The sequence below is a fragment of the Haliotis cracherodii genome, unplaced genomic scaffold, assembly GCF_022045235.1.
Source record: "Haliotis cracherodii isolate W230 unplaced genomic scaffold, xgHalCrac1.p SCAF_31, whole genome shotgun sequence".
Classification (NCBI taxonomy): Eukaryota; Metazoa; Mollusca; class Gastropoda; order Lepetellida; family Haliotidae; genus Haliotis; species Haliotis cracherodii.
The window spans coordinates 1,375,325-1,402,504 of record NW_027266288.1 but is presented as its reverse complement, the minus strand read 5'-3'; the positions used below and the strand labels follow the sequence as shown (position 1 = coordinate 1,402,504).

Genomic DNA, 27,180 nt, shown 5'->3' with positions numbered 1-27,180 from the left:
TCATATAATGCTCTTGGCCCTCATAAAGGGCATCATTTGTGACTGGAAGGTTCCATTATCTGTTGGGGGGAGGCCGCCGTCGAAACCTGAAACAGTCACAAAACAGAGTGAGTGAGTGAGTGGTTGGGTGAATGAGTGAGTATGGCATTTAGGTACAGCCGATTGCTATTGCTTGGATTTTTACGTATGTAACAATTTGAACATCGTAGAGGCTTCCCACGGCCTTGCTCTTTCGTTCACAACAAACTCAACAAATGTGACTTTAATGAATCAAAGTATGGCATTTATGATATGACTGAGAGTGAGTGAGTGGGTGGGTGGGTGAGTGAGTGAGTGAGTGAGTGAGTGAGTGAGTGAGTGAGTTGGGTTTAACGCCGCTTTTAACAGTATTCCAGTTATATCGCGGCGTGTCAGCTTAATGTGGGAGGAAAGCCCGAAGTGATGAAGGTTTCAGACGTTTTCCACTTCGGTGAAACCCACGAGCACGGGTACGGTGCTGACAAACCTAGAAACATAATTGGGGCGAACCGGGATTCGAGCCCACAATCATAGGTTTCTGGCCTGCCCAAGGGACGCAACTCTGCGGCGCCTTAGACGACTGGGCCACCCGTGCCCCCGAGTGAGTGAGTGAGTGAGTGAGTGAGTGTCGAATATCAATTTCTCGTATGTTTCATTTTTAGCCACCAACAAACATGGGTGTATACTTTTGCTCGAAAGTTTAGTCCGGACTGATGCCGATTTATAGTGCTAGCTCACTGAGATACCATGCCGCAGTTTAACATGAATACCCCACTCAGACACAGTATACTGACTCCAAGCCAACCAGTCCTTGTTTTAGCCCCTTAATGCCGAGCGCCAGACTGTGTAACAACAAGTACCATCTTTTAATGACCTTAGGTCATTCGTCACCACTCGACCCTTTCCGTAAACTGGAAGAAGACCCGTCTCCCTATCGATGAATGATATGTGCGAAAATACGACAAACCAATCAGAATGTGCGTATGATTTCAAGTTCTTCGTCAAAGAATCCCTCAGAAATAATTTTTGGTTTTACATATGTCTGGCATCTAAAAATATACCTAAGACACAGTTAAATGTGTTCAATCATACTGTATAAATCCGCATGTCCCGATATGCTTTTAGTTGCATCTGAAATATATATAATATATGGGGAAATATATGTGCAACATTACGCAACGAGTTGACAATTGTTTTAGGTAAGCCCGTTTGCGCTAAGACGGAACCCGGTCGCAAAAATGGACACGAGAGGGGCACGAGTCGCTATTCGGATTGTCCCGGTATAACACGAGTTGGTCACGAATGCGACCTTCCACTCTCCGGGTAAAAGCTCTTTCAACTAAGCTACGGAGGCCTAGTTCGTATTAGATGACGGGTGTTTTTGTAAACAGTCATCCTGTGCTTAACAGAAATTAGGTGTAAATTTTTATTTTTGGTCAAGTACAACCGGAAACAATTAAAACAGTCATTGGATTCACGATAGCCGCAAAGCATTCGTGACACTCGTGTCATTCCGGGACAAACCGAATGGCGACGGAAGGGGGCGAGTGGTCAATGGATGAGTCTTCTTCAGGTTACGGAAAGGCGCGAGTGGTGTCGATTGATCCGTGTGGTTGTGATATCCTGAGACAGTCACATGCACACTACTTCCAATATGGAGTCCTGACTGTGTTGTCGAGTGAGTGAGTATGGTTATACGCCGCTTTTAGCAATATTCCAGCAATATCACGGCGGGGGACACCAGCAATTGGCTTCACACATTGTGCCCATGTCGGGAACCAAACCCGGGTCTTCCGCGTGACGAGCGAACGCTTTAACCACTAGGCTACCCGACCCATGCAAGTCTATAATATTTGGCAAGTCTAGATTACTGCAGTGTTGAGAGAGTCTCTAGGCTCCTTTTTATTATATTATTATTAAGACAGTGTTGATATATTTGATATCAAGAGACACGAGGGTGAGATTATATGTATAATCCTACATCATTCTTCCATTTTTTTCAGTTTGTAGACAGTAATAAGCAGTGTCTAAGTGTAAAAAGTACTGCTAACAGTTTCAGTAGCAGGGCCATAAGTGATGTCATTTGATTGTGACGTCATGGTAACCAATGACGTCACAAAGGTCTTCAAAGCATTGTGATGCAATTTCATTGAAGCGATATCTACAATGCAGATTTTGGATGATAAATGTTCATTTCAGACACTAGATGTTAGTGTAGTGTTCGAGCCGCACCCACCTTTGACTGTCAGGGTAGTTCTAGGGGGCGCCACGAATCGCCTCCGGGTGAACTCTTTGCCTGTGAGGTTGGTGATTCCGAGCCTCACCCCACCGGTAGGGGCGCTGCATACATTGGCGCACTGAGATTCGCTGTAGAACACACCCTCCTCTGCAACATGAAATCAGTTTAGAAAATCAGGTCGAATTGGACACGGGCCAGTGGATTCCCATCATGTACCACGATTCCGCGAGAGACAAATCGAGCATGCATTAGATAAGAGAGTATATGAGTGAGTGGATAAGGCTTAATGCCTTTTGAACAGTTTTTCAGTACTCACATATAAGACGAATTCCGAATGCGGCGTCAAACAACAAAAAAACAAACAAACAAAGGTCATCTGCGCCTCCTTTAAGATACAATAGAAGACGGTGGGAAAAACGATTGTGTAGCCCGATGCTTATGATGTACTGATTGGGTGACTACTGATTGGGTGACTACTGATTGGGTGGTTACTGATTGGGTGATTAATGATTGGGTGATCACTGATTGGGTGCAACTGAGTGGGGGATTAAAGATTGGTGATTACTGTTTGAGTGATTACAGATTGGGTGTTTACTGATTGGGTGTTTACTGATTGGGTGGTCACTGACTGGGTGTTTATTGTTTGGGTGGTCACTGATTGGGTGATTACTGATTGGGTGATTACTGATTGGGTGGTCACTGATTGGGTGGTCACTGATTGAGTGGTCACTGATTGAGTGGTCACTGATTGGGTGGTCACTGATTGGGTGATTACTGATTGGGTGATCACTGATTGGGTGCAACTGAGTGGGGGATTAAAGATTGGTGATTACTGTTTGAGTGATTACAGATTGGGTGTTTACTGATTGGGTGTTTACTGATTGGGTGGTCACTGACTGGGTGTTTATTGTTTGGGTGGTCACTGATTGGGTGATTACTGATTGGGTGATTACTGATTGGGTGGTCACTGATTGGGTGGTCACTGATTGAGTGGTCACTGATTGAGTGGTCACTGATTGGGTGGTCACTGATTATGTGGTCACTGATTGGGTGGTTACTGATTGGGTGGTCACTGATTGGGTGGTTACTGATTGGGTGGTCACTGATTGGGTGATTACTGATTGGGTGATTACTGATTGGGTGGTCACTGATTGGGTGATTACTGATTGGGTGTTTACTGATTGGGTGATTACTGATTGGGTGATTACTGATTGGGTGATTACTGATTGGGTGGTCACTGATTGGGTGGTCACTGATTGGGTGATTACTGATTGGGTGGTCACTGATTGGGTGGTCACTGATTGGGTGATTACTGATTGGGTGGTCACTGATTGGGTGATTATTGATTGGGTGTTTACTGATTGGGTGATTATTGATTGGGTGGTCACTGATTGGGTGGTCACTGATTGGGTGGTCACTGATTGGGTGATTACTGATTGGGTGGTCACTGATTGGGTGATTACTGATTGGGTGGTCACTGATTGGGTGATTATTGATTGGGTGTTTACTGATTGGGTGATTACTGATTGGGTGGTTACTGATTAGGTGATTACTGATTGGGTGGTCACTGATTGGGTGATTATTGATTGGGTGTTTACTGATTGTGTGATTATTGATTGGGTGGTCACTGATTGGGTGGTCACTGATTGGGTGATTACTGATTGGGTGGTTACTGATTAGGTGATTACTGATTACAAACCAATGTAAACATTGGACCAGTACGCAAATGGTAAAAGCTCTTCACGTTTTCGAATACTTTGTCATTCAAGGACGGCATATCATGACACGAGTCATCGTGTCAATGTGAAGTCTTTAAAAAATAAACAGTTGAAAAACATATCGTAATTTGTTGAATGGACCATGAAGTGAGTGAGTTTTGTTTTACACCGCTTTTAGCAATATTCCAGCAGTATCACGGCGAAGGACACCAGAAGTTGGCTTCCCACATAGTACCCATATCGGGAATAGAACCCGGGTCTTCGGCGTGACGAGCGAACGCTTTAATTTTATCCACTAGGCTACCCGACTGCCCCGAATGGAGTGCGTGAGTGAGTGAGTTGGGTTTTACGCCGCTTTTAACAGTATTCCAGTTATATCACGGCGTGTCAGCTTAATGTGGGAGGAAAGCCTGAAGTGATGCAGGTCTCAGACGTTTACCGCTTTGGTGAAACCCACGAGCACGGGTATGGTGCTGACAAACCTAGAAACATAACTGGGGCGAATCGGGACTGTGTAAGATGTGACGAATTGTCCTGTGTCAGAGGTACTAGACTGGCCGTTCAATGGAAGCCGTATATCTTCCAAACTTCACATTCAAAATCTAATCGAACATTGAAATCAGCATGTATGATTGGCCAAAGTCTTCTGTGGAAGTGTAACGCTACAGATAGAGTAGTGAAATTCTTGGAAGTCAAGTTGAGCGTGTCACGTGTCACCAGACGATGTTCATTCTTTGGACGCCCATAATATTATAGGATTCACAGGTTCATGGCGCGTGGAAGGGACGCAACTCTGCACAGCGAACTGTGGTGCCTTATGCGAGTGGGCCCCGTGCGCCTGTACTTTGCCTGTGTTTAAAATAATTTAAATTTACAATAATAATAAGTGCACTCCAATCACCATTCATAGCGCTACACTATTATTATCAATGAGCGCTCGATTTTCATTCTCAGCTCCCTGGGCAGTATACAACCCAAGCTGCCTGTGTGGCGCTAGAAGGTTGACAGCCAAATTACCATCTCATCCTACCGGGTACCAACTCACTACTGGGTGAACAGAGGCACATTTTGAACAAGGTGAGGTGAGGTGAAATTGGGTTTAACGTCGCGTCCAAGATTGTTGCACTTATATAGCGACGTGCATGCACGTGTATGTGTGTGTGTGTGGCTGCTTGTACTAGTCCGGACTGATGCCGATTTATAGTGCTAGCTCACTGAGATACCATGCCGCAGTGTAACATGAATACCCCACTCAGACACAGTATACTGACTCCGAGCCGACCAGTCCTTGCTTTAGCCCCTTAATGCCGAGCGCCAGACAGGGTAACAACAAGTACCATCTTTTAACGTCTTTTTGTATGACGCGGCCTGGGATCGAACCCTGGACCTTCCGCTCTCCGGGCGGACGCTCTACCACAAGACCACGGAGGCGGTCCATTTTGAACAAAGTCACTTGCCTAAGGAGACACCACATGTGTTACATGTGCTTCAGTGTGGGGCAGGACCGAAGCCCTAGAAACTCTCAGGAGTCAAGCTGCTTCACGTGGTCACCCATCCAACTACTCTCCGAGACCGACGTTGGTTAATTTCACCTGATCTGTGATCTGTGATATGTGCGCTGTGCACAGGACCACGTGCCAAACAAAATATTATTAATTTTATAGTGTCAGGCTGCCATCAGTCCCCACTTCAGAAGCGACAGTGAGTGAGTGAGTGAGTGAGTAAGTTTGGTTTCACGTCGCTTTAACAGTATTCCAGTTACATCACGGCGTGTCAGCTTAATGTGGGAGGAAAGCCCGAAGTCATGCAGGTTTCAGACGTTTACCACTTCGGTGAAACCCACGATCACAGGTATGGTGCTGACAAACCTAGAAACATAACTGGGGCGAATCGGGATTCGAACCCACAATCACAGGTTTCTGGCGTGCCCAAGGGACGCAACTCTGCACAGCGAATCGCGGCGCCTCAGACGACTGGGCCACTCGTGCCCCCTCAGAAGCAGCAGACCCTGACTAAATTCATTAGTCCCTCAACTGCAGCTAATTGCGACAAATAAATCTACACGTATATTTACTGCAGGCCTTTAGGAAACATACAAATTTAAAACTACAGCCCCGACACGATATCTGCGGGCAGGCGCTACCCTGTAGTGGAGATGGTAGAACGTTCCATTAAGGATTTTATGACTGCTTCATGTATTTGCACCTCGGCGTCTGGCGCTGCAACCTGTGACGGCAGAGCTGCGCCCCTCACACAAAAGACGCACTGGTCATGCATCCTGAGGGTTTGACACACGGTGATCTATCCTTCCTCAAGGATGAGTGAGTGAGTTGGGTTTAACAGTATTCCAGTTATATCACGGCGTGTCAGCTTAATGTGGCAGGAAAGCCTGAAGTGATGCAGGTCTCAGACGTTTACCACTTCGGTGAAACCCATGAGCATGGGTATGGTGCTGACAAACCTAGAAATATAATCGAGGCGCACCGGGATTCGAATCCACAATCATAGGTATCTGGCATGCCCAAGAGACGAAACTCTTCACAGCGAATTGCGGCGCCTCAGACGACTGGGCCACCCGTGCCCCTTCCTTCCTCAAGAACTCACTCATTGTGGGATGTTGCTTTCGTACATATTCATTAGAAATGATAAAAAGGAATGATTATTATCTCCACCTTAATATAGTGGATATGGGTGACCTCGTTAATCTGTTATGCCACGGCAGATTAACTGTAGCAATATGATTCTGTTTGTTTGTTTGTTTGTTGTTTAACGCCGCACTCAGCAATATTCCAGCTATATGACGGCGGTCTGTAAATAATCGAGTCTGAACCAGACAATCCAGTGATTGACACTAAGAGCATCGATCTACGCAAATGGGATACGATGACATGTATCAACCAAGTCAGCAAGCTGACCACCTGATCCCGTTAGTCGCCTCTTACGACAAGCATAGTCGCCTTTTACAGCAAGCATGGGTTGCTGAAGACCTATTCTACCCCGGATCTTGGTGTTCTCTTATTTTGAGTGGTATTCTATTTTTTTAAAAAGAGGACGTGAACCATATTTCCGAGATTATTTTAATAGCTCACCTTCATACGGGGTCTTGATCCGCTTCCTCCGTGGGAAATAGGTGTGGGGGTTGTCCAAACTTGGCATTTCCAACTGAAATAATAAAAAACTAAAATAAAGCTCGAGGAACCACGAGTTGTTTTGATTCATTTATTTTTAAAGCCACCCTCGGCAATATTCCAGCTATATGTCGGCGTCATGTACCTAATCAGTCAGGTCCAGTCAATCCAGTGATTGATATTATGATCAACGTCCCGCGACGTAGAATGACGATGACACGCAATCATCCAAGTCACGTGATCATACGATCCATTACGTCACCACTATCGACCAGAATTAGTTCGGGGCCTACCCATACCTGGAATTATGAGTGTTGTGAGTTTCTAATAGAGTATTAAAAACGTAAGCCCATGTGTGATGGTGTTTAAAATTTAAACAAAGAAATGGTTAGTCGTGATGTATTTGATACGGACATCAGAGCTGTGCATCGGACCTTTAGAAAGGTGGAATGTACGTTTTGATTTTACGTTCGTAATTGTTTGGTCAAATCCAAAGTGTATACTTTCTTTTGCCCGCTCTATGTTAGAATGTCTCGGCCTTCTTTCCCGAGGCAAGGGTATTAACTGACTATAAAAGTCCAGCTCCCACCCTTGCCGAAATAGGCTGGTGTTCCGGGATTACATTTTGGCTGGACTAACGAGTCTATGCATAGTCCAATCAAAATCGCGTAACAAACTACATGGATTTCAACGTGCAGATTTCGGTCGACTGCAGCATTTGCAAAACACGTGTACCGTCAACTGGGGGTCGATAGATATTTTGCAAATCTTTTCATGTTTTTAATCAAAGTGGTCAAGTGGTTTGATGTTTTTTTGCGGCGTGAGATCCGTTTTATTACAATATAGATCTTGGGTATTGATCACATCGATTTCACTGGTCGCCGCCATTGTGTTTGAAGCAAATACAAGTAATATGTAATGGAATCTGATTGGTCAATAGCAGGGACATTACAAGAGACAGGGACATTATAGCCACTTGTGGCGCTACGATCGAGCCTGGAAATTCCAGCCTAGTTCGGCGACGGTGGTAACTGGACTTCTGAGTCAGTAAACGCCCTTGCCTCGTGAAGATGGCGTCCAACTTACCGACTCGCACACTGGGAGCATCATTTCCTCGCGAATGTCAGTCCGAGAGGAGATGTTATTCCTAGGCACTGCAAGAAAAAGATTTTTTAGACGCATGTTCAAATATGCCATAGAGAAGACTCAAAATTTAAAATTGAAAGAGTGGGAATCAAACCCGTGATGACGAGCGACCGCACTACCTGCTTTGTTATTCGAGTGAGTGAGTGATTATGGTTTTACGCCGCTTTTAGCAATATTCCAGCAATATCACGGCGGAGGACACCAGAAATGTGCTACACACACTGTACCCATGTCGGGAATCGAACCCGGGTCTTCCACGTGACGAGCGAACGCTTAAACCACTAGGCTACCCGACCGCCCCCTTTGTTATTCGAAGTCAAGGGTGTTTTTCGCTGGTTTTAGTAATATTCCAGCAATATCACGGCGGCAGACACAATGTAGATATGGGCTTCAAACAATGTACCCATGGGGGGATTCGAACCAGGGTACTCATGTGACGGGGGCGGTCGGGTAGCCCAGTGGTTAAATCACTTCGGGCGTTCCTCCCACATTAAGCTGACACGCCGCGATATAACTGGAATATTGTTAAGCCCAACTCACTCACTCACTCCAATGTTTGAATTGTGATAAGCACGGTACTCTAAAGGACTGATATTCAGTTTCAATATAACTTGTAAGTAGGGTTTAACAGTATTCCAGTTATATCACGGCGTATGAGCTTAATGTGGGAGGAAAGCCCGACGTCATGCAGGTCTCAGACGTTTACCACTTCGGTGAAACCCGCGAGCACGGGTATGGTGCTGACAAACCTAGAAACATAATCGGGGCGAACAGGGATTCGAACCCACAATCATAGGTTTCTGGCGTGCCCAAGGGAAGCAACTCTGCACAGCGAATCGCGGCGCCTTAGACGACTGGGCCACCCATACCCCCTCTTGCGTTATGAGGAGGTGAGGTGAAATAGGATTTAAAGTCGCGTCTAAGATTATTGCACTTATAAAGCGGCGTGCATGCACGTGTGTGTGGCTACGTGTATGATGATTTGATAAGGCTTGCCCACTGAGATACCATGCCGCAGTTTTGCATGAATAAACTACTCACACAAAAAAGTTTGTTTTTTCTTTGAATTGTCATGGGAATTGGCAGCGGTATTGTCAACTTGTAAACACAATAATTATGGCGGTTGACAATGTATGGCTAGTTTCTGACCTATGCCAGTGGCTTTCTTCTCTCTGTCTCGCCGGAAAATGACGAGCCGCGGCTCCGGTGGTTTCCGGTATTCGAACTGGGTCGTGTACATGGACGGAGCAAGGGACTTGTCGGCGGGAGGTTCTTTCAACAGCGTCTGGACAGCGCACACCGGCTTCTGTGGAGAAACCGTTTGTAAGTAAACGTGTAGTCACGTGAGAAGCATTCCTTGGAATAACACAAAGAATGTCACGGTGCTTAGACAGGATTTACCATTTATAGTATTGCATACATCATCTTCAGGTGACTTTCGAAATCCGTTAGTCATAACTGCAGTGTCTCATGATTTTACCGGATTTCTGATCTCAACCAAAGCCTTAAAGATTGAAGTATGAATCATTTAAAACTCGCTTCCACGTGAGCTATCGCGAGATCAAGTGATATCTCCTAGTAGATATCGCAACAATGAATATCGTCACAATGCTTTGCAGACCTTTTGTGACGTTATCTCTTAAAAAAGTACAGCTAACAAGCTTCAGTGGCAGGGCCATTAGTGATGTCATTTAATTATGACGTCATGGTAACTGATGACGTCATAATGATCTGCATGGCAGCCATAGGAGAGATCGCTTGATTTCACCGAAAAATTGGGCCGGTTTTGGGTGATAAATATAGAATACTAAACGAGCTCCCGTGTAATACCAATTTTATGAAACGAGTGAATAGTTCTGGTATCTGACGAGCGAAAGCGAGTCAGATACCACAACTATTCACGAGTTTCATAAAATTGGTTTTACACGAGAGCGAGTTTAGTATTTTATTTATTACTTGTCATTTATAATGTTTTTAGAATTATACTGTTGAGTGTAAATAGGCCGACACCTACACGATCCATGGCATAATCCAATTGAGTTTAACAGAATAATACTTCAAACACGTCAAAAGTTGAAACGTATGAATTTAATATCATACAATGGTCCACCTTTAGAATTCAGGCGTTCGTCCCACAAAATTATCGTAGTGCTAAGGCTATCACAACTCACATAATTTAACTTAGACTAACGACTGTCGTTGTGCTACTGTACGATCGCCTTGTGGAACGGGGCCTTGCACCTCAAAGTTTACAATCACGTCACAATACCCGATGACGTAATTTGTGGAATTTTGTTGCAAGATCCATCGGCGAGTCAAAGCAATGTGACGTCAGCCTAGCAACAAGGTTGCTGGGGTCATCGAGTGTCCATAAGCTCCTCCCAGTGATCTATCATCTCCACACGCAATGTCGTTGAATACGCCAAGGGATGTTGAGAGCTTTCAATATTTGTTCGTGAAACGTGTTCCGAGAGTACATAAGCACGCGTTTTGGTATTACACAATGTGTAATAAAGCTGTATGTTTATTAAACGGGTGATCTCTTCACGGGCAAGTAATAAATGGTCAGTATACAACGGTGTCGCGTGTAGAAAGGGACATTCATTGATATATTTAGGTCACGTGTTATTTTAAGTCTTCCAGTCTTTAGATATCGGTCGATGGTTTCCATTAAACACGCAACGTAGCGCCACCCACCTTCCCATGCAGTTGGTCAATGTGTCTGGCTAGGCCGGCGTGGGGGTTATGACGTCGCCCCCCGTCCAGCTTCGTCAGCTGCAGCTGTGACCGTTTTGGACCGCCATTGGCACATGACACAGGCCGGAATCGAACTCGGTTCTCGGTCGCCCAGTCTACTGCACTAAACTCCTTCCTGGAATCATAAAAACACCAGCACTGTTAAAACGAGGGGAAGGGTGAGTGTGTGACGAACAAAACATTGAAGTAGTTAATTAACACGGTGACAATTGTGAAACAGTGCTTTGATATAATGACGTATTAATGAATTTATCACAGTTATTTAGTCAAACAAAATTATCAGTGAGATGCAAATAATTATATTTCATAAGTCACATTTACACAATAGGGGAGTGGATGACATCAAATTCTTGAGAGGGCACGGGTGATCTGTCGAACAGGGCGCCGCAATTCGCGAGTTGCGTCCCTTGGCTACGCCAGAAACCTATGATTGTGGGTTCGAATCCCGGTTCGCCCCGATTATGTTTCTAGGTTTGTCAGCACCATACCCGTGCTCGTGGGTTTCACTGAAGTGGTAAACGTCTGAGACCTGCATCACTTCGGGCTTTCCTCCCACATTAAGCTGACACGCCGCGATATAACTGGAATAATTTTAAAAGCGGCTTTAACCCAACTCACCCACTCACATATCCACAAATATCGGCTGATTTGGGTGAGACAGGATATGCTCACCTTTTCACGAACATCTAGTATCATCACTATCTGATAGTGATTCTTAAACACATGCTCATGATATAGTCGGAATCGTAAATCGACTCTCCTTTTAGCCCAAATGCACAAAAAAACGATAACCGGTAATGATTACATCGTGTCAAGTGTTTTTCGTTTCATTTGTTTGTTCATTTGTTTCATTTGTTGTTTAACGCCGCACTCAGAAATATTCCAGCTATATATTTGTAAATAATCGAGTCTGGGCCAGATAACCCTGTGATTGACAACATGAGCACCGATCAAAGCAAATTGGGATACGATGACATGCATCAACCAAGTCAGCGAACCTGACCACCCGATCCCGTTAGTCGCCTTTTACGACAAGCATTGTCCCCTTTTACGGCAAGCATGGGTTGCTGATGACCTCTGCTACCCTGGATCGTGTCTAACATGTGTCAATGAGTCATATTGGATTTACAAGCATTGTCGTAGTCACTGTTATTCTCGCTGAGTACTGTTATTATTTAAATGGCTGCGGAAGTAGCTGCGGTTAACTTATTCCCTCATCCCTCCCTTGTTAATATCATTTGTTAACAGTAGTCAGTAAGGTTCATTTGGTACGCGACCGCCTCCGTGGTCTAGTGGTAGAGCGTCCGCCCGGAGAGCGGAAGGTCCGGGGTTCGATCGTGTCATACCAAAAGACGTTAAAAGATGGCACTTGTTGTTACCCTGCCTGGCGCTCGGCATTAAGGGGCTAAAACAAGGACTGGTCGGCTGGGAGTCAGTATACTGTGTCTGAATGGGGTATTCATGTTAAACTGCGGCATGGTATCTCAGTGAGCTAGCACTATAAATCGGCATCAGTCCGGACTAGTACAAGCAGCCACACACACACACACGTGCATGCGAGTCGTTATATGAGAACAATAATCTTGGATGCGACGTTAAACCCCATTTCACCTCACCTCACCTTTTGACGAATCGAGCCGCGGTATTGGCAAAGACACTACACGGACAGGCTAAAATTCCACAACCCTCCCTGCCCCCGCCCCACCCCACACCCACCCACACCTCATTATTCATGAGATGAACTGGTCCACGTTTTCCTTCAAATATTTCCCATCACAATCCGGTAACATTAATATTCTGAATACACGCAAAAATAACATTACAAAGACATCAATAATCTGGTTTCAAACTTTGATACTAAAGACGTGATACCCAAAAAACAAATAATCAACGCAAATATAAAATTTAAAAAATCAATCATCTGCATTCAACCTTTCATACCCATGAAAGAAATAATAAACGCAAAAAATTACATTAAAAAGACATCAATAATCTGATTTCAACCTTTGACACCCAAGAACTGATACCCAACAAAAAAATAATAAACGCAAAAATAACGTGAAAAAAAATCAATCATCTGATTTCAACCTTTCTCACCCAAAAAAGAAATAATAAATGCAAAAATTCCATAAATACAAAAATCAATACAACTAAAAAGTACTTCTTCCGTGAAGTGAGCGGCTTCGCTATCAAACACATGGTGATTTTCCTATTCTATCCCTTACACATCACCGTCGTTCGCCTGGCGCTCTCTATTGACGTGTTGCCTGTGATATACCAAGGGTTAACAGTACGGCCGGGTCTCGGACAAGGTAACCAGGGACACGCGAGAATGTCGGCCATTGATCGCCACGGCAGAGGAAAGAACGCGATAGATCAAAAAGAACTATACATCGCCTCTAACCAATAAGTGAGAGAGTGAGTATTGTTTAAAGCCGCTTTGAGCAGTATTTCAGTCATATTTCGGCGTGTCAGCTGGATGGCGGGGGCAAGAGATGCAGGTGTTAGATGTTTAACACATTGATGACATCCGCGAGCCTGAATATGGTGGTCAAAAACCTCGAAACATGGCCCTCAAACCGATCATCACTCGAACCCACAATCATAGGTTTCTGGCATGCCTAAGGGACGCAACTCTGCACAGCAAACTGCAGCGCCTCAGACAATGTTTGTAATTAGGCTACTTGAAATAATCGCGAAATATCGCGATTATTAATTAACGGTGATAGCTGCGTGTTTGCTAATACTTATAAAGTGAAAAGAAGTTATTCAGGCGATAAGGAATATTACTTGCAGCGCGTGCGTGCGTGCGTGCGTGCGTGCGTACGTGCGTACGTGCGTGTGTGATACACCGGTTTTAGTAATATCACGGCGGGACACAAGAAAAAATGGGCTTCACACACTGTACCCATGTTGGGAATCGAACCCAGCTCTTCGGCGTGACGAGCGAACGCTTTAGCCACTAGACTACCCTACCGCCCAGTATGACAAAAAATGCGCTTTTCAAGAAATATCCATTTTGTCATATCATTGAGTTTTGATCACGTGGTTTCAATCCGGGCATGAATCGGCAGTCATGTGACTGTGAGAGGTTATATATGGCAGTGCGTGCATCTCGAGCTGGGATTTAAGAACTCACTTGTCCTTCAGGTTAAACCATGTCAGTTTTGAGTAGGCATTGTGCAGATAAAGCTTACTTATTTCAAGGAGTGTTATAACAGTAGTCTTGGTAGGGTTCATTTGGTACGCGACCGCCTCCGCGGCCTAGTGGTAGAGCGTCCGCCCGGAGAGCGAAAGGCCCGGTGTTCGATCCCCGGCCGCGTCATACCAAAAGACGTTATAAGATGGTACTTGTTGTTACCCTGTCTGGCACTCGGCAATAAGGGGCTAAAACAAGGACTGGTCGGCTCGGAGTCAGTATACTGTGTCTGAGTGGGGTATTCGTGTTAAACTGCGGCAGGGTATCTTAGTGGGCTAGCACTATAAATCGGCATCAGTCCGGACTAGTACAAGCACACACACACACACACACACACACACACACACACACACGTGCATGCGAGTCGCTATATAAGTGCAATGATCTTGGACGCGACATTAAACCCCATTTCATCTAACCTAACCTCATTGGGTATGAATATTGGCCATTGGGTGAAGGGGTTGGACCAAAATGTTCTTGTGACATTTTTTTTATTAACAAAATAGTTGGGTGAAGAGCCCGTGCAAATAGAAAGCATACGGAAGCCTTTTAGGGCCATCTGCTTTTTGAGTTTGTTTAGTTTGTATCTTGAAATTTCAACTTTATATCTTGAAATTTCAACTACTGAATCTTGAAATTTCAAGATAGTATCGAAAAATTTATTTTTTTTTAAAATGGCCCTAAAAGGCTTCCGTAAATATCAGCTTATGGATCTTGAAATTACAACTTCGTATGTTTCTTGAAATTTCAACTTATGTATATTGAAATTTCAACCTAGTATCTTAAAATTTCAAGATACTAACTAACTAAATAAAACATGAGTCTTTTTAAAGTAGTTCCTATCAGGTGACCTCATTTGCATATTGCATATTGTCCGAAACTTTTTCAAAACGCTTCCGTGAAAATACTTTGTGTTCTCGTTCTGAATTAATAACAACGTTCAACAATGATATATATGTATATATATATACATACCGTACCAGATAGTTTAAATATATAATATATAACAGTAAAAAGGGTTAAAGGAAATGTATTGCCGTGTTCGATCTGATCAGAATTAAACGTTGTTGCGTTTTCGGTGTTGCCGTTTTTTACTGTGGTCGTTGCCGATAGACTCCCGCGTGAAGTGTCTTGTTTTTTCAAGTAAATTCGAGTGACGCTCAAGTTTCTAGACAGCATGCAGCAGCTTGCCGTGCCATGCTAGGATTAAATGTAAACATTGCCTCTAAACACATTCAACGTCTGAGTGTATCCCGCATGACCGTCAATGAACGGCGTGTAAGTGCTGGGCAAGAAAAGGTAGACACTTGAAAATTTGATTAAAAAAAAAAAATACAAACGTTATCAAAACTAACTGGGCTGAAAACAGTCGGTGTAAAAATGCAAACTTAAGGTGGGTGAGTATTCCAGTTATATCACGGCGTGTCAGCTTAATGTGGGAGGAAAGCCTGAAGTGATGTAGGTCTCAGAAGTTTACCACTTCAGTGAAACCCACGAGCACGGGTATGGTGCTGACAAAGCAAGAAACATAATCGGGGCGAACCGGGATTCGAACCCGCAATCATAGGTTTCTGGCGTGCCCAAGGGACGCAACTCTGCACAGCGAATCGCGGCGCCTTAGACGACTGGGCCACCCGTGCCCCCCGCAAGCTTAACACAAACAATAACCATTCCTTGTTTTGTTTTCTTCTTTAGCCACCACCAAATATGGGTGTGTACTTTCTTTAGCTCGGCAGCTTATACGAAGATGTCGATACTTGTTTCGCGTTACATTTCGGCATCTTGCAAATTCCCTGTTTGCTTATTTGTTTATTTGTTTGTTTTTGTTTGTTTGTTTAACATCACACTCAGTAATATTCCAGTTATGACGTCGTTCAGTAAATCTGGACCATCCTGGATCAGACAATCCAGTGATTGACATCATGAGCATCCATCTGGGCAGTTTGGTTACGATTACATGCATCAACCAAGTCAGCGAGTCTGAACTCCTTCATTGAAGCCGCCACTTACGACAATCCTACGTTGCTGGAACCTACATTGTTGCTGGAACCTACATTGTTGCTGGGACCTTCATTGTTGCTGGGACCTACATTTTTGCTGGGACCTACATTGTTGCTTGGACCTTCATTTTCGCTGGGACCTTCATTGTTGCTTGGACCTTCATTTTCGCTGGGACCTTCATTGTTGCTGGGACCTACATTGTTGCTGGAACCTACATTGTCGCTGGGACCTACATTGTCGCTGGGACCTTCATTGTTGCTGGGACCTACATTGTTGCTGGAACCTACATTGTTGCTGGAACCTACATTGTTGCTGGAACCTTCATTGTTGCTGGGACCTACATTTTTGCTGGGACCTACATTGTTGCTTGGACCTTCATTTTCGCTGGGACCTTCATTGTTGCTGGGACCTACATTGTTGCTGGGACCTTCATTGTCGCTGGGACCTACATTGTCGCTGGGACCTTCATTGTTGCTGGGACCTTCATTCTCGCTGGGACCTACATTGTTGCTGGGACCTTCATTGTTGATGGGACCTACATTGTTGATGGGACCTGCATTGTTGATGGGACCTACATTGTTGCTGGGGCCTACATTGTTGCTGGGACCTTCATTTTTGCTGGGACCTTCATTCTTGCTGGAACCTACATTGTTGCTGGGACCTTTAATTGTCGCTGGGACCTACATTGTTGCTGGGACCTACATTGTTGCTGGGACCTTCATTGTTGCTGGGACCTACATTGTTGCTGGGACCTTCATTGTCGCTGGGACCTACATTGTTGCTGGGACCTACATTGTTGCTGGGACCTTCATTGTTGCTGGGACCTCGGAATCCCCAAAGGTCTTTACTCCCTGTACTTATAACAGAAACACGATCGGCTAATAATCTCTAAGATTTATATGCAGAAAAAAATGGTAGGTTGTGCTTCGGCAACATTTCTGGAAAAGTTCTGGTTAGTTATGAAGCACACAAACGTGGAATGAGAACCACGAGCAATGAACTCGTCGCAATACCAGGCTACTGTTAAATGCGGTGGTGGTTTATGACTGAGAAAGCGCACACAGTAATATGTCGGGGGGCGGCGATAAGCCTCTATATCCCCGGGCTCTTATCTGGATAAGCAGTAATCTGGTATTGATCTGAGAATTACTCACCTACTCGGCGTGGCGTGGGTTTGAGGCGATTGTTGGGATATACCGTAGAGTGGCCCACTTCGGCCCACTGCAGTTGTGCTAGGTTCGAATCCTAGATTTGAAGTGGGCTTGATCTTAGATAATGTTTTAGTTTTAGTTTTGAAAGTTGGTTGTTTAAAGTCCTGGGATAAAGACACGCCCCCTTTGTTGTGTCACGAGGACCTTAAGCAGCCCCGGGAAAATCGGGGTTTGTTGTGAGAGGCGACTAACGGTAGTCAGGCTTAGATGATGCATGTAATCGTATCCCAAATCGCGTAGATCGCTGCTCATGATGTCAATCATTGGATTGTCTGGTCCAAAATCGATTATTTACAGACCCGCGTTATAAATAGCTGGAGTATTGCTGGGCAATACAAACAAACAAACACAGGGGGACCTGTGAAATTACCCACGACTTTAAGGAACAAGGGGGGTGTCTGAGGGGGTCCAAACGTCAGCACTGTTCTGCAAAAATTGCAGCTTCTCAGCCGTACAACAATAACAATATAACTGATACATTCCTAAACAGATTCTACACAAGAACAGTAATCTAATCTAATGCTAGCGTCAATTCTATGCAAAACATAAAACATATTTAGACAAATATTCAAGGGGTATGAGTGAGTGAGTGAGTTTAGTTTTACGCCGCTTTTAGCAATATTCCAGCAATATCACGGCGGGGGACACCAGAAATGGGCTTCACACATTGTATCCATGTCGGGATACGAACGCGGGTCCTCGGCGTGACGAGCGAACGCTTTAACCACCAGGCTACCCGACCGCCCCTCAAGGGGTATGAAATGACACAGTCGCAACAAAGTTAAAAATTCAGACCACCCTATAGACAGAATTCTTTTGTATCAGATTTTCAAGAAATACATTTTTCTTTCTCTGAAAGCAGGAGACACCCGTAATCCACAACTATACAGTAAACTACGTTTATAACGAACACGCTTATAACGAACAGACGGGTATATCGAACTGGTTTTTTTTTGTCTCGGCCACATTCTGCATAGATGTTGTATATATGCTTATAACGAACTACGGTTATAACGAACTAAAATTAGTGGTCCCTTTGAGTTCGTTATAACCGTAGTTTACTGTATTTAGACATTCGATAACTGTGTGGGGAATCCATTCATCCTTCGAAATTGAATTCAGAATGACGTCCCTCAAATACTATACTAGTCAATGAGGTCTACCATCGTTGGAATTTTACTTGTCCTCATCACAATTTTGTTGTCTCGGGTTAGCGGACTAGCGTGAATTTCGAAAGCTGTGCATGGCAGATCAGGTCCCAAGCACCTCGTGTTCGTCACAAGAGCCGTTGTAAACGAGGAAGAGCTGGTTACAATGCGAGATCTCATTTCATTTTATTATGACAGCGTGGAAGGGTGCTCATTCTATCAACCACTCGTCTGGCTGGTCCCACTTGGATTCTTTAATGATAAGGTTAGTAATCAGGTCGGACACTCATTCACTCGCTCACTGCTTCCACACAAAAATAGTTTTAGCAACATTCCACCAAAATCACGGCGGGGGACACCAGGACTTCACACAGTGTACCCATGTGGGGAATCGAACCCGGGTCTTTGGCGTGAAGAACGAACGCTTTAACCACTAGGCTACCCACCACCCCAACACAAAAAATAAAATATAGAATTATGTCACTCTGAAAGCATCCATTGACAACAAGAGTGAGTGAGTGAGTTGGGTTTTACGCCGCTTTTAACAGTATTCCAGTCATATCACGGCGTGTCAGCTTAATGTGGGAGGAAAGCCCGAGGTGATGCACGTCTCAGACTTTTACCACTTCGGTGAAACCCACGAGCACGGGTATGGTGCTGACAAACCTAGGAACATAACATTGACAACAAGAAAGTTTATTTGACGAAGTATTAACGTCGGATGCTAGCACGTGATACTGCACCATCCCCATGTTCGCCGGTTTCATCAAAAGGTAACGGTAAACGACCTGTGTCTCTGTGGTTTTCCATTCAAACTAAGCACACCATGATAAAACTGTACAAGCCGGTGTCCCGGTATAAACCCTCCCCTGTACAAATTCTCCCCCCGGCGATTTTATACCGGTACAGATTCTCCCCTGGAGAATCTGTTCTGAAATAAAATCTCCCCCGGGCGGATATATTTCGCGCCCCCCTCAGTATAAAGTCTCCCCCCTGATTATTCGGTTTGTTGCAATGTCTTTAAGTACTATATTCTTTAAATAGTTATCTTTAATGTAAGAGGGTTTCTTTAAAAAATAGATTATGAAATATGGTCATAATGAATTGATATTTCAGCATATTTTATTTGGTAATGGAACCTTCAATCCTAAAATAATTATAAGATATATATCATACCAAACAAATTTGAAGTGAAGTGTTTGGCTTGTCTATAGATGTAAACTAATTTGATGATACATTTGTGTGTTGAAAGTGGATTTTGACAGTCCGGACCAAGTCGGATCCAACACAAGCCAAACACAAGTATTTATAAAACGACCGGGGGAGGAAATATTCTCTGTGTGTGTGTGGGGGGGGAGGGATATTTTATTTCGTAGGGTGGGGGAGAGTTTATTTCAAGAGGGGCGAAACTGTACCGGTATAAATTCGCCGGGGGAGATTTTATTCTGGGGGCGAATATATTTCGTGACACCGGCGCTAAGTCCAACTCCCTTGCTAAACTAAAGCCTCTGAGAGCATTCAACATTGTTGTCGTCATTCATATCGCTCCATCTATAATGACGACACTTCCCTTGGCCTGCCCTAAATAATCTCAAAGCGCAGGAAACGGTGATCCCAATCTCGACGCGAGATCTCGTGTGTCGGCGATACAAACACGAGAGTTAAGTCTCTCAATGCAATCAACAGCGAGGTCACTGTATCAAACACGCACGCGCAGAAAGGCAAAGTTAGGCTAAAAAGTGTGATTCGATATTTCATGCTTTTATCTTTTCCTCTTCCGACGTCCATATATAAAGAGATTACGATCCTCAGCTCACGACAGATCTAAAGGTCAAGAACGTGGAACCTGGGGCGCTCACTCTCTTTAAAGCATTATTATCAGTTTCAAAAGCTGGACCTGGTATTTGTGTACGTCCGTGTTGCTGGGATGTTTTATCACCTTGTTACGTTGAAGTAATATCTAAAAAGTAGAAACACGATCGACCAGCGAAGGGTAAATATAGTTCTGCTTCTACTAGTATCTAGACTGACGGACAAAAGAAAGTATACACCCATGTTTGAAGGTGACTAAAAATGAAACAAACAAAAAATGGTTATTCGACGGGGTTTTGGGTTTGCTTTTGTTTAAAGCCGCACTCAGCAATATTCCAGCTAAATGACGACGGTCTGTGAATAATCGAGTCTGGGCCAGACAATCCAGAATCGCATTAAAATCAGATCCTAATTTTTGCTTCCGCTAAACAAATATCTGAAGACATCCCATTAGGTCTAAGGTATGATTTTAATGAGATCGGACAATCCAGGGATTGATATCGTGAGCATAGATCCAAACGCAAATGGGATTCGATGACATGTTTCAACCAAGTCAGCGAGCCTGACCACCCGATACCGTTAGTCGCCTCTTACAACAAGCATAGTCGCCTAACAACGGCAAGCATAGTCGCCTCTTACGGCAAGCATAGTCGCCTTTTACAAAAAGCATAGTCGCCTCTTACAACAAGCATAGTCGCCTCATCTAAGACCTTCACTAACCCGGATCTTTAAGGGTCCGATGGTGATGTATTTGATATGAGTATCAAAGTAGTGTTTTTACCTTAAGTTTGCAGTCTTTCGGCGACTGTTTTTAGTCATGTAACGTTTTGATATCGTTGGTATTTTTTTTTATCAAATCCAATTTTAAACTGTCTACTTTATTTCCCAGGCAGTAACTAAAAAACTATAGATGACAACAAACGCTGAAACACGTCCAAAACATACAACACATCAAATCTACACATCATTTCATTTTTAGCCACCATCAAATATGGGAGTATACCGTCCTTTCCTCGGTCTTCTGCACGCGTACACAGTATTGACACAAATTGTCTAAAATGAGACCGCCTCCGTGGTCTAATGGTAGAGCGTCCGCCCGGAGAGCGGAAGGTCCGGGGTTTGATCCCGGCCGCGTCATATCAAAAGACGTTAAAAGATGGTACTTGTTGTTACCCTGTCTGGCGCTCGGCATTAAGAGGCTAAAACAAGGACTGGTCGGCTCGGAGTCAGTATACTGTGTCTGAGTGGGGTATTCATGTTAAACTGCGGCTTGGTATCTCAGTGAGCTAGCACTATAAATCGGCATCAGTCCGGACTAGAACAAGCACGTGTATGCACGTTGCTATATAAGTGCAATAATCTTGGACGCGACGTTAAACCCCATATCATCTCATCATCTCATGTCTAAAATGACGCACGGAAAATTAAATAATGGAATTCTATTAACAATGAACAGTCAAATACACGTCTCACCTGAAATCCATCTCCGTGGAGTGGTGGCCCCGGCTACCAAACCTAGTGGTCAAGTGGTCATGAATCGACAATAGCCCCACTCGTGATGCCACGATTATGGACTAAGAACAATGCCCCTGCTGGTCAATGGGACAATACCCACATATATGGTAATAAATCTTGCTTATCGGCGGAATGGATAACGGGAACGCGTTCAATGTTAAAAACTAAACGACTACATGGTCCCTGATATAAAGTTCTGTACAACAGAAAGAGCGGTCGGGTAGCCTAGTGGTTAAAGCGTTCGCTCGTCACGCCGAAGATCCGGGTTCGATTCCCGACATGGCTACAATGTGTGAAGCCCATTTCTGGTGTCCCCCGCCGTGATATTGCTGGAATATTGCTAAAAGCGGCGTAAAACCATACTCACTCACTCACCCTGTACAACAGGAAATAGTTGAACCCCCGAATGTTAAGGGAACTACGGAAACGTTTTAGGGCCACTCGTTTTTTTCTTGACATTTCAAGATAGTAAATTGAAATTTTAAGGTGCTATGTTGAAATTTCAAAATACAAAGTTGTCCTTTCAAGATACATACGCTGACATTTCAAATTAAAAACTTAAAAATTCAACTTATTATCTTGAACTTCAACTTCGTATATATCTTGAAATTTCAACTTAGTATCTTGAAATTTCAAGAAAGAAAAAAAGAAAAAAATCAAATGGCCCAGAAGACTCAACACATTGTATCCATGTGGGGAATCGAACCCGGGTCTTTGGCGTGACGGGTGAATTCTTTAACCACGGGTCTACCCGCTCCTGCAGGCTGTTAGAGCTGCGATGGCGATGGAATAGGGTCATTAGATACATGTTCTGGGGTTTACGGCAAGCACGTGGCATACGTGCCGAGGTGGATAGTACGGATACCATGTTTAACATCCCAATACACCAACACCGTTATTTCAACGTGAGCCTACATAGAATGACGGTTAAAGTGGATTGATCGGGTTACCACGTGGTCAGCTCGGTCCGTCGATTAACGCTGCTTATAATACTTCCGTCCTGATTGCACAATAGTTTTGTGATATTTCAGCAATATTCCAGCCATGTGACGCCGGTCTGTAAATAATCGAGTCTTGACCAGACAATCCAGTGATTTACATCATGAACATCGATCCACGCAATTGGGATACGATGACAAGCATCAACCAAGTCAGGAGCCTGACCACCCGATCCCGTTAGTCGCTTCATACGACAAGCATAGTCGCCTTTTACGGCAAGCATGGGTTGCTGAAGACCAATTCTATCCCTGATCTTCACGGGTCGATTGCACAACAGACTCTGTGAAAGTGGCTTTAGATATGCAGGGCTCGAGGACAATAGCTCGAGACATTTGGTGCCGTATCAGTTCGGTTGGCTCTTACTTTCTTATTGACTGAGAGGGTGTTCGCTCTTAATTTGTGAACGATATTATTTTTATCTTTGTTTCAACACATCTTACAACCTGGACAGACACAATCAATATATTAAATATGTGTTCATTCAATTAAATATTAACGGTTTATATTTTAATTATTAGTTTAATATTTTTATTGTGTAATGTTTTATATGATATTTGGTTTTCCTATATTTTTAATTTGGCATAATTTCTGAGGCGACTGACGGGATCGGGACGTTAAATAACAGGAAAACAACAAAACATAATCGGAAAAAAACGACAGGGAACGTGGGCTTTAATCATGAATCCGAACTATTATTTCTTTTTTACTAAAATTACGTCACTCGTGTAAATATCTCCTTTTCCCCCGTCACTCGATGAGAAAAACATGATATTTCACTCGACACATGCAGTATCCTCTATATAACATTGTTATAAAGCGACAGGGAAACTAACCCATGTTATACCACTGTTATATACCGATAACCATTGAACATTTTAACGGATACTCTAACCCACGTCATAACTCATATACACTGATATATGTTGAACATTTGTAACGGACAATCTAACCCACTTAAAAACACCTATATTGTAACCTATGTCATATAACTCATATAATGAATGATACATGTTTAACAGTATACCGGATACTCTAACCATGTTATAACGCTTATATACCGACATATTTAACATTTAAACGGATATTCTAACCACTGTTATAACATTCATTTACTGATACATGTTGAACATTTTAACGGATGCTCGAACCCATGTTATAACACCATGATACTGATATCTGTTTAACATTCCAATAGATACGCAAATATACTTATATACCAATATACGTTTAACAGTTTAACGGATAATATAACCCATGTTATAACGCTTATATATCGATATATATTTAACAGCTTAACGGATAATCTAAACCATGTTATAACGCTATATACCGAGATATATATAACATTTCAACGGATACGCAAACCAATGCTATAACACTTATATGCCGATATATGTTGAACGGCTTTACGAATAATCTAACCCATGTTATAACGCTTATATATCGATACATGTGTAGAAGCTTAACGGATAATCTAACTTCGAGAGATTTCTTTTTTTCCTCAAAAACATGTCTAGCGTACAATCTTCAACAATAAAAAAAATCAGCATTTTCTGAAACATTCCTTATCATGACTATTATGTGGTAAGCCGAGATTCGAGGACTATAAAGATAACGAAATAGCCCATTTTATTATTTAGGAGCTCAATTATATTTAACAGGTGCTGAATTATATTTTTTTTTAAACAAATAAAACTAACTAACTGTATTCAGTGGACACATGTCAGAAAGAAAAGGGTAAAAATACAAACATAAATAAATAAATAAATAAATAAATAAATAAATAAATAAATAAATAAATAAGAAGAATCAAATGGTTGCTCCCTTAAGATATTTAAAGTTAACAAGAACGCATAAACTGTAACGAATCTAAAGTGTCGCTAGCGTCTAGCGTCTGTGTCAGGTCGTCCGGTACCCCCACACTGCAGAACAAAGCTACCACTTACCAGTCCTCTCCCAGCACCCCCACAGCTGTCCTACACCGGAGTATCCGGGTGGGTAGGGTAACTACCACCCCACCGTCACTCATTGCCGGTCCACCCGAGCTACACCATCATCGAAACTCCACCCGTAATATTCTCCTCCCTCAGGCAATGCATCCACCCGACGGCTGTACACCGTCACTGAGACGTCCTACAGGCAGATATGCTGAGCCTGTGCTAACACTCGCTACCGTCCGACCAAGTTGGGGGGTACGCCGGATGATAATAATACTATAAAGCCTAACGATTATCGGAGAATGGCCCTCAGAAAGAACTGTCGTTGACAGCAAGGACCAGTGTTAATATAATATGAATAACGATTGGTTCTTTAATTGGCACTACTTTTGTGATAAGTCAGGAATGTTGGTTTGACTACTGATGATTGACCGCCTCGGTGGTGTTATGGATAGTGCGCACCCCGAAGAGAGTAAGGTTGGCGGTTTGTATCCCCGGCCCCATTATAGTGAGTGAGTGAGTGAGTGAGTGAGTACGGTTTTACGCCGCTTTTAGCAATAGTCCAGCAATATCACGGCGGGGGACACCAGAAATGGGCTTCACGATCCATTATACTATAAATAGTTAAAAGATGGTACTTGTTATTACCCTGCCTGCGCTCGGCATACAGTGGTTTAAAAATGGACTGGTCGGCTCGGAGTCAATACACTGTGTCTTAGTGGGGTGTTCATATTAAGCGACGGCATGATGGGGTAGTGGGATAGTTATCAGGACTGGCACACACACACACACACACACACACACACGCGCGCGCGCGCGCGCTGTATTGGTGCAATAATTTCCAAGCGACTCAACAACAAAATAAAAACATTAAAAGATTTAGAAAATATCTGTTGACGCTGAGTTGGCGGTACACATGCATTGCAAATCCTGCAAACGAACGAAATCTGCACAGGAGTTTACGAACCGGGTGTCCATTTCATTTCGTGCATTTGCATAGGTTCGTCACTCCAGTAAAACTATAACTCCAAAATTCCAGCCTAATTGGCAAGGATGGAAACTGGACTTCTATTGTCAGATAACTCCCCTAATTCGGGAAGATTTATCAATGGTAGGTGTAGATGGAGTGTTTACTGTAAAGTTTCATATTTTAATTTAATGTCCCCGTGAGGTGTTCCCCAAGTCCTAATATCCTGTCGCAAGAACGTGTGGATCGATTGGCCAATATGACTGTTTGTTTCATCTAGATATATGAGTACACTTGACGAAATCAGGCATTGCAGTTCGTGTCTTCTCACAAACTAAACGGGGCGGTCGGGTAGCCTAGTGGTTAAAGCGTTCGCTCGCCACGCCGAAGACCCGGGTTCGATTCCCGACATGGGTACAATGTGTGAAGCCCATTTCTGGTGTCCCCCGCCGTGATATTGCTGGAATATTGCTAGAAGCGGCGTAAAACCATACTCACTCACTCACTCACTCACAAACTAAACATTTGCTAAATGTCTTTTCCCAAATTCTCTCTACCTTTTTTCAAAATTATTCATCAGAATATGAGATAAGATCAATGGGGTTAAACGTCGCGTTCCAGATTATTGATCTGCTTGTATACTTAATGCCGGCTTCATAGTGCTAGAGGAGCGGTCGAGTAGCCCAGTGGTTAAAGCGTTCATTCAAGACCCGGGTTCGATTCCCGACATGGGTGCAATGTGTGAAGCCCATTTCTGGTGTCCCCCGCCATGATATTGCTGGAATATTGCTTAAAGCAGCGTAAAACCATACTCATTCAATCATAGTGCTAGCCCAGTGCGATACCTATCGCCGTTTGCATGATACCCCATTCAGTATAGTGACACCGAGCCGAGGCAGTCAGCGCCAGGCAGGGTAACAACAAGTACCATTCTCTTGGTATGACGCGACCGGGGATCGAACGACCGACCTTCCGCTATTCAGGCAGGTGTTCTATCAACTACAGTATGTACTTACACTTGATATTGAGGATTTGAGTGAACCAACTTTGAATGTTGTTTGTGATAAATGTGCGAACATGTCGGAATGGAATGTCTGTTACAATATAGATACACATATGTCCTTTTTGGATACAAACGACTGGTTAACTTAATGATTAACGATATTTTCATATATCAATTTGCTACGTCTAATGACACTATCGATGTTATCAACTGATAGTTTAATTTACCATTATTATTTTGCTGTCGTTGGTTGGTTGGTCTGTTGTTTAACGCCGCAGCTATATGACGGCAGTCTGTAAATGATCGAGTCTGGACCAGACAATCCAGTGATTAATATCATGAGCATCGATCCACGCAATTGGGATCGATGACATGCATCAAC

General features: G+C 43.6%; 1 protein-coding gene across 1 annotated transcript; it reads right to left on the bottom strand.

Annotated features, from left to right (window-relative positions):
- Window positions 1–24,988, bottom strand: LOC139477171 (uncharacterized). The gene is made up of 7 exons (XM_071259721.1): window positions 24,838–24,988; window positions 10,947–11,121; window positions 9,399–9,555; window positions 8,190–8,257; window positions 7,065–7,137; window positions 2,255–2,404; window positions 1–86 (listed from the first exon to the last, which is right to left on the bottom strand). The coding sequence occupies exons 1-7, from the start codon at window positions 24,918–24,920 to the stop codon at window positions 1–3; spliced, it is 792 nt and encodes a 263-aa protein (XP_071115822.1). The 5' UTR covers window positions 24,921–24,988.
- Window positions 24,989–27,180: the final 2,192 nt, after the last annotated feature.

Bases quoted from the DNA above. Each gene is read 5' to 3' on its own strand.
- LOC139477171 (XM_071259721.1), bottom strand. From the start codon at position 24,920: ATGAGTGACGGTGGGGTGGTAGTTACCCTACCCACCCGGATACTCCGG. The intron at 11,122-24,837 runs GTAAGTGGTAGC...TTATGATTCCAG, and splicing joins GGGGTGCTGGGAGAGGACTG to GAAGGAGTTTAGTGCAGTAG. The intron at 2,405-7,064 runs GTGAGCTATTAA...TTCATGTTGCAG, and splicing joins GATCAAGACCCCGTATGAAG to AGGAGGGTGTGTTCTACAGC.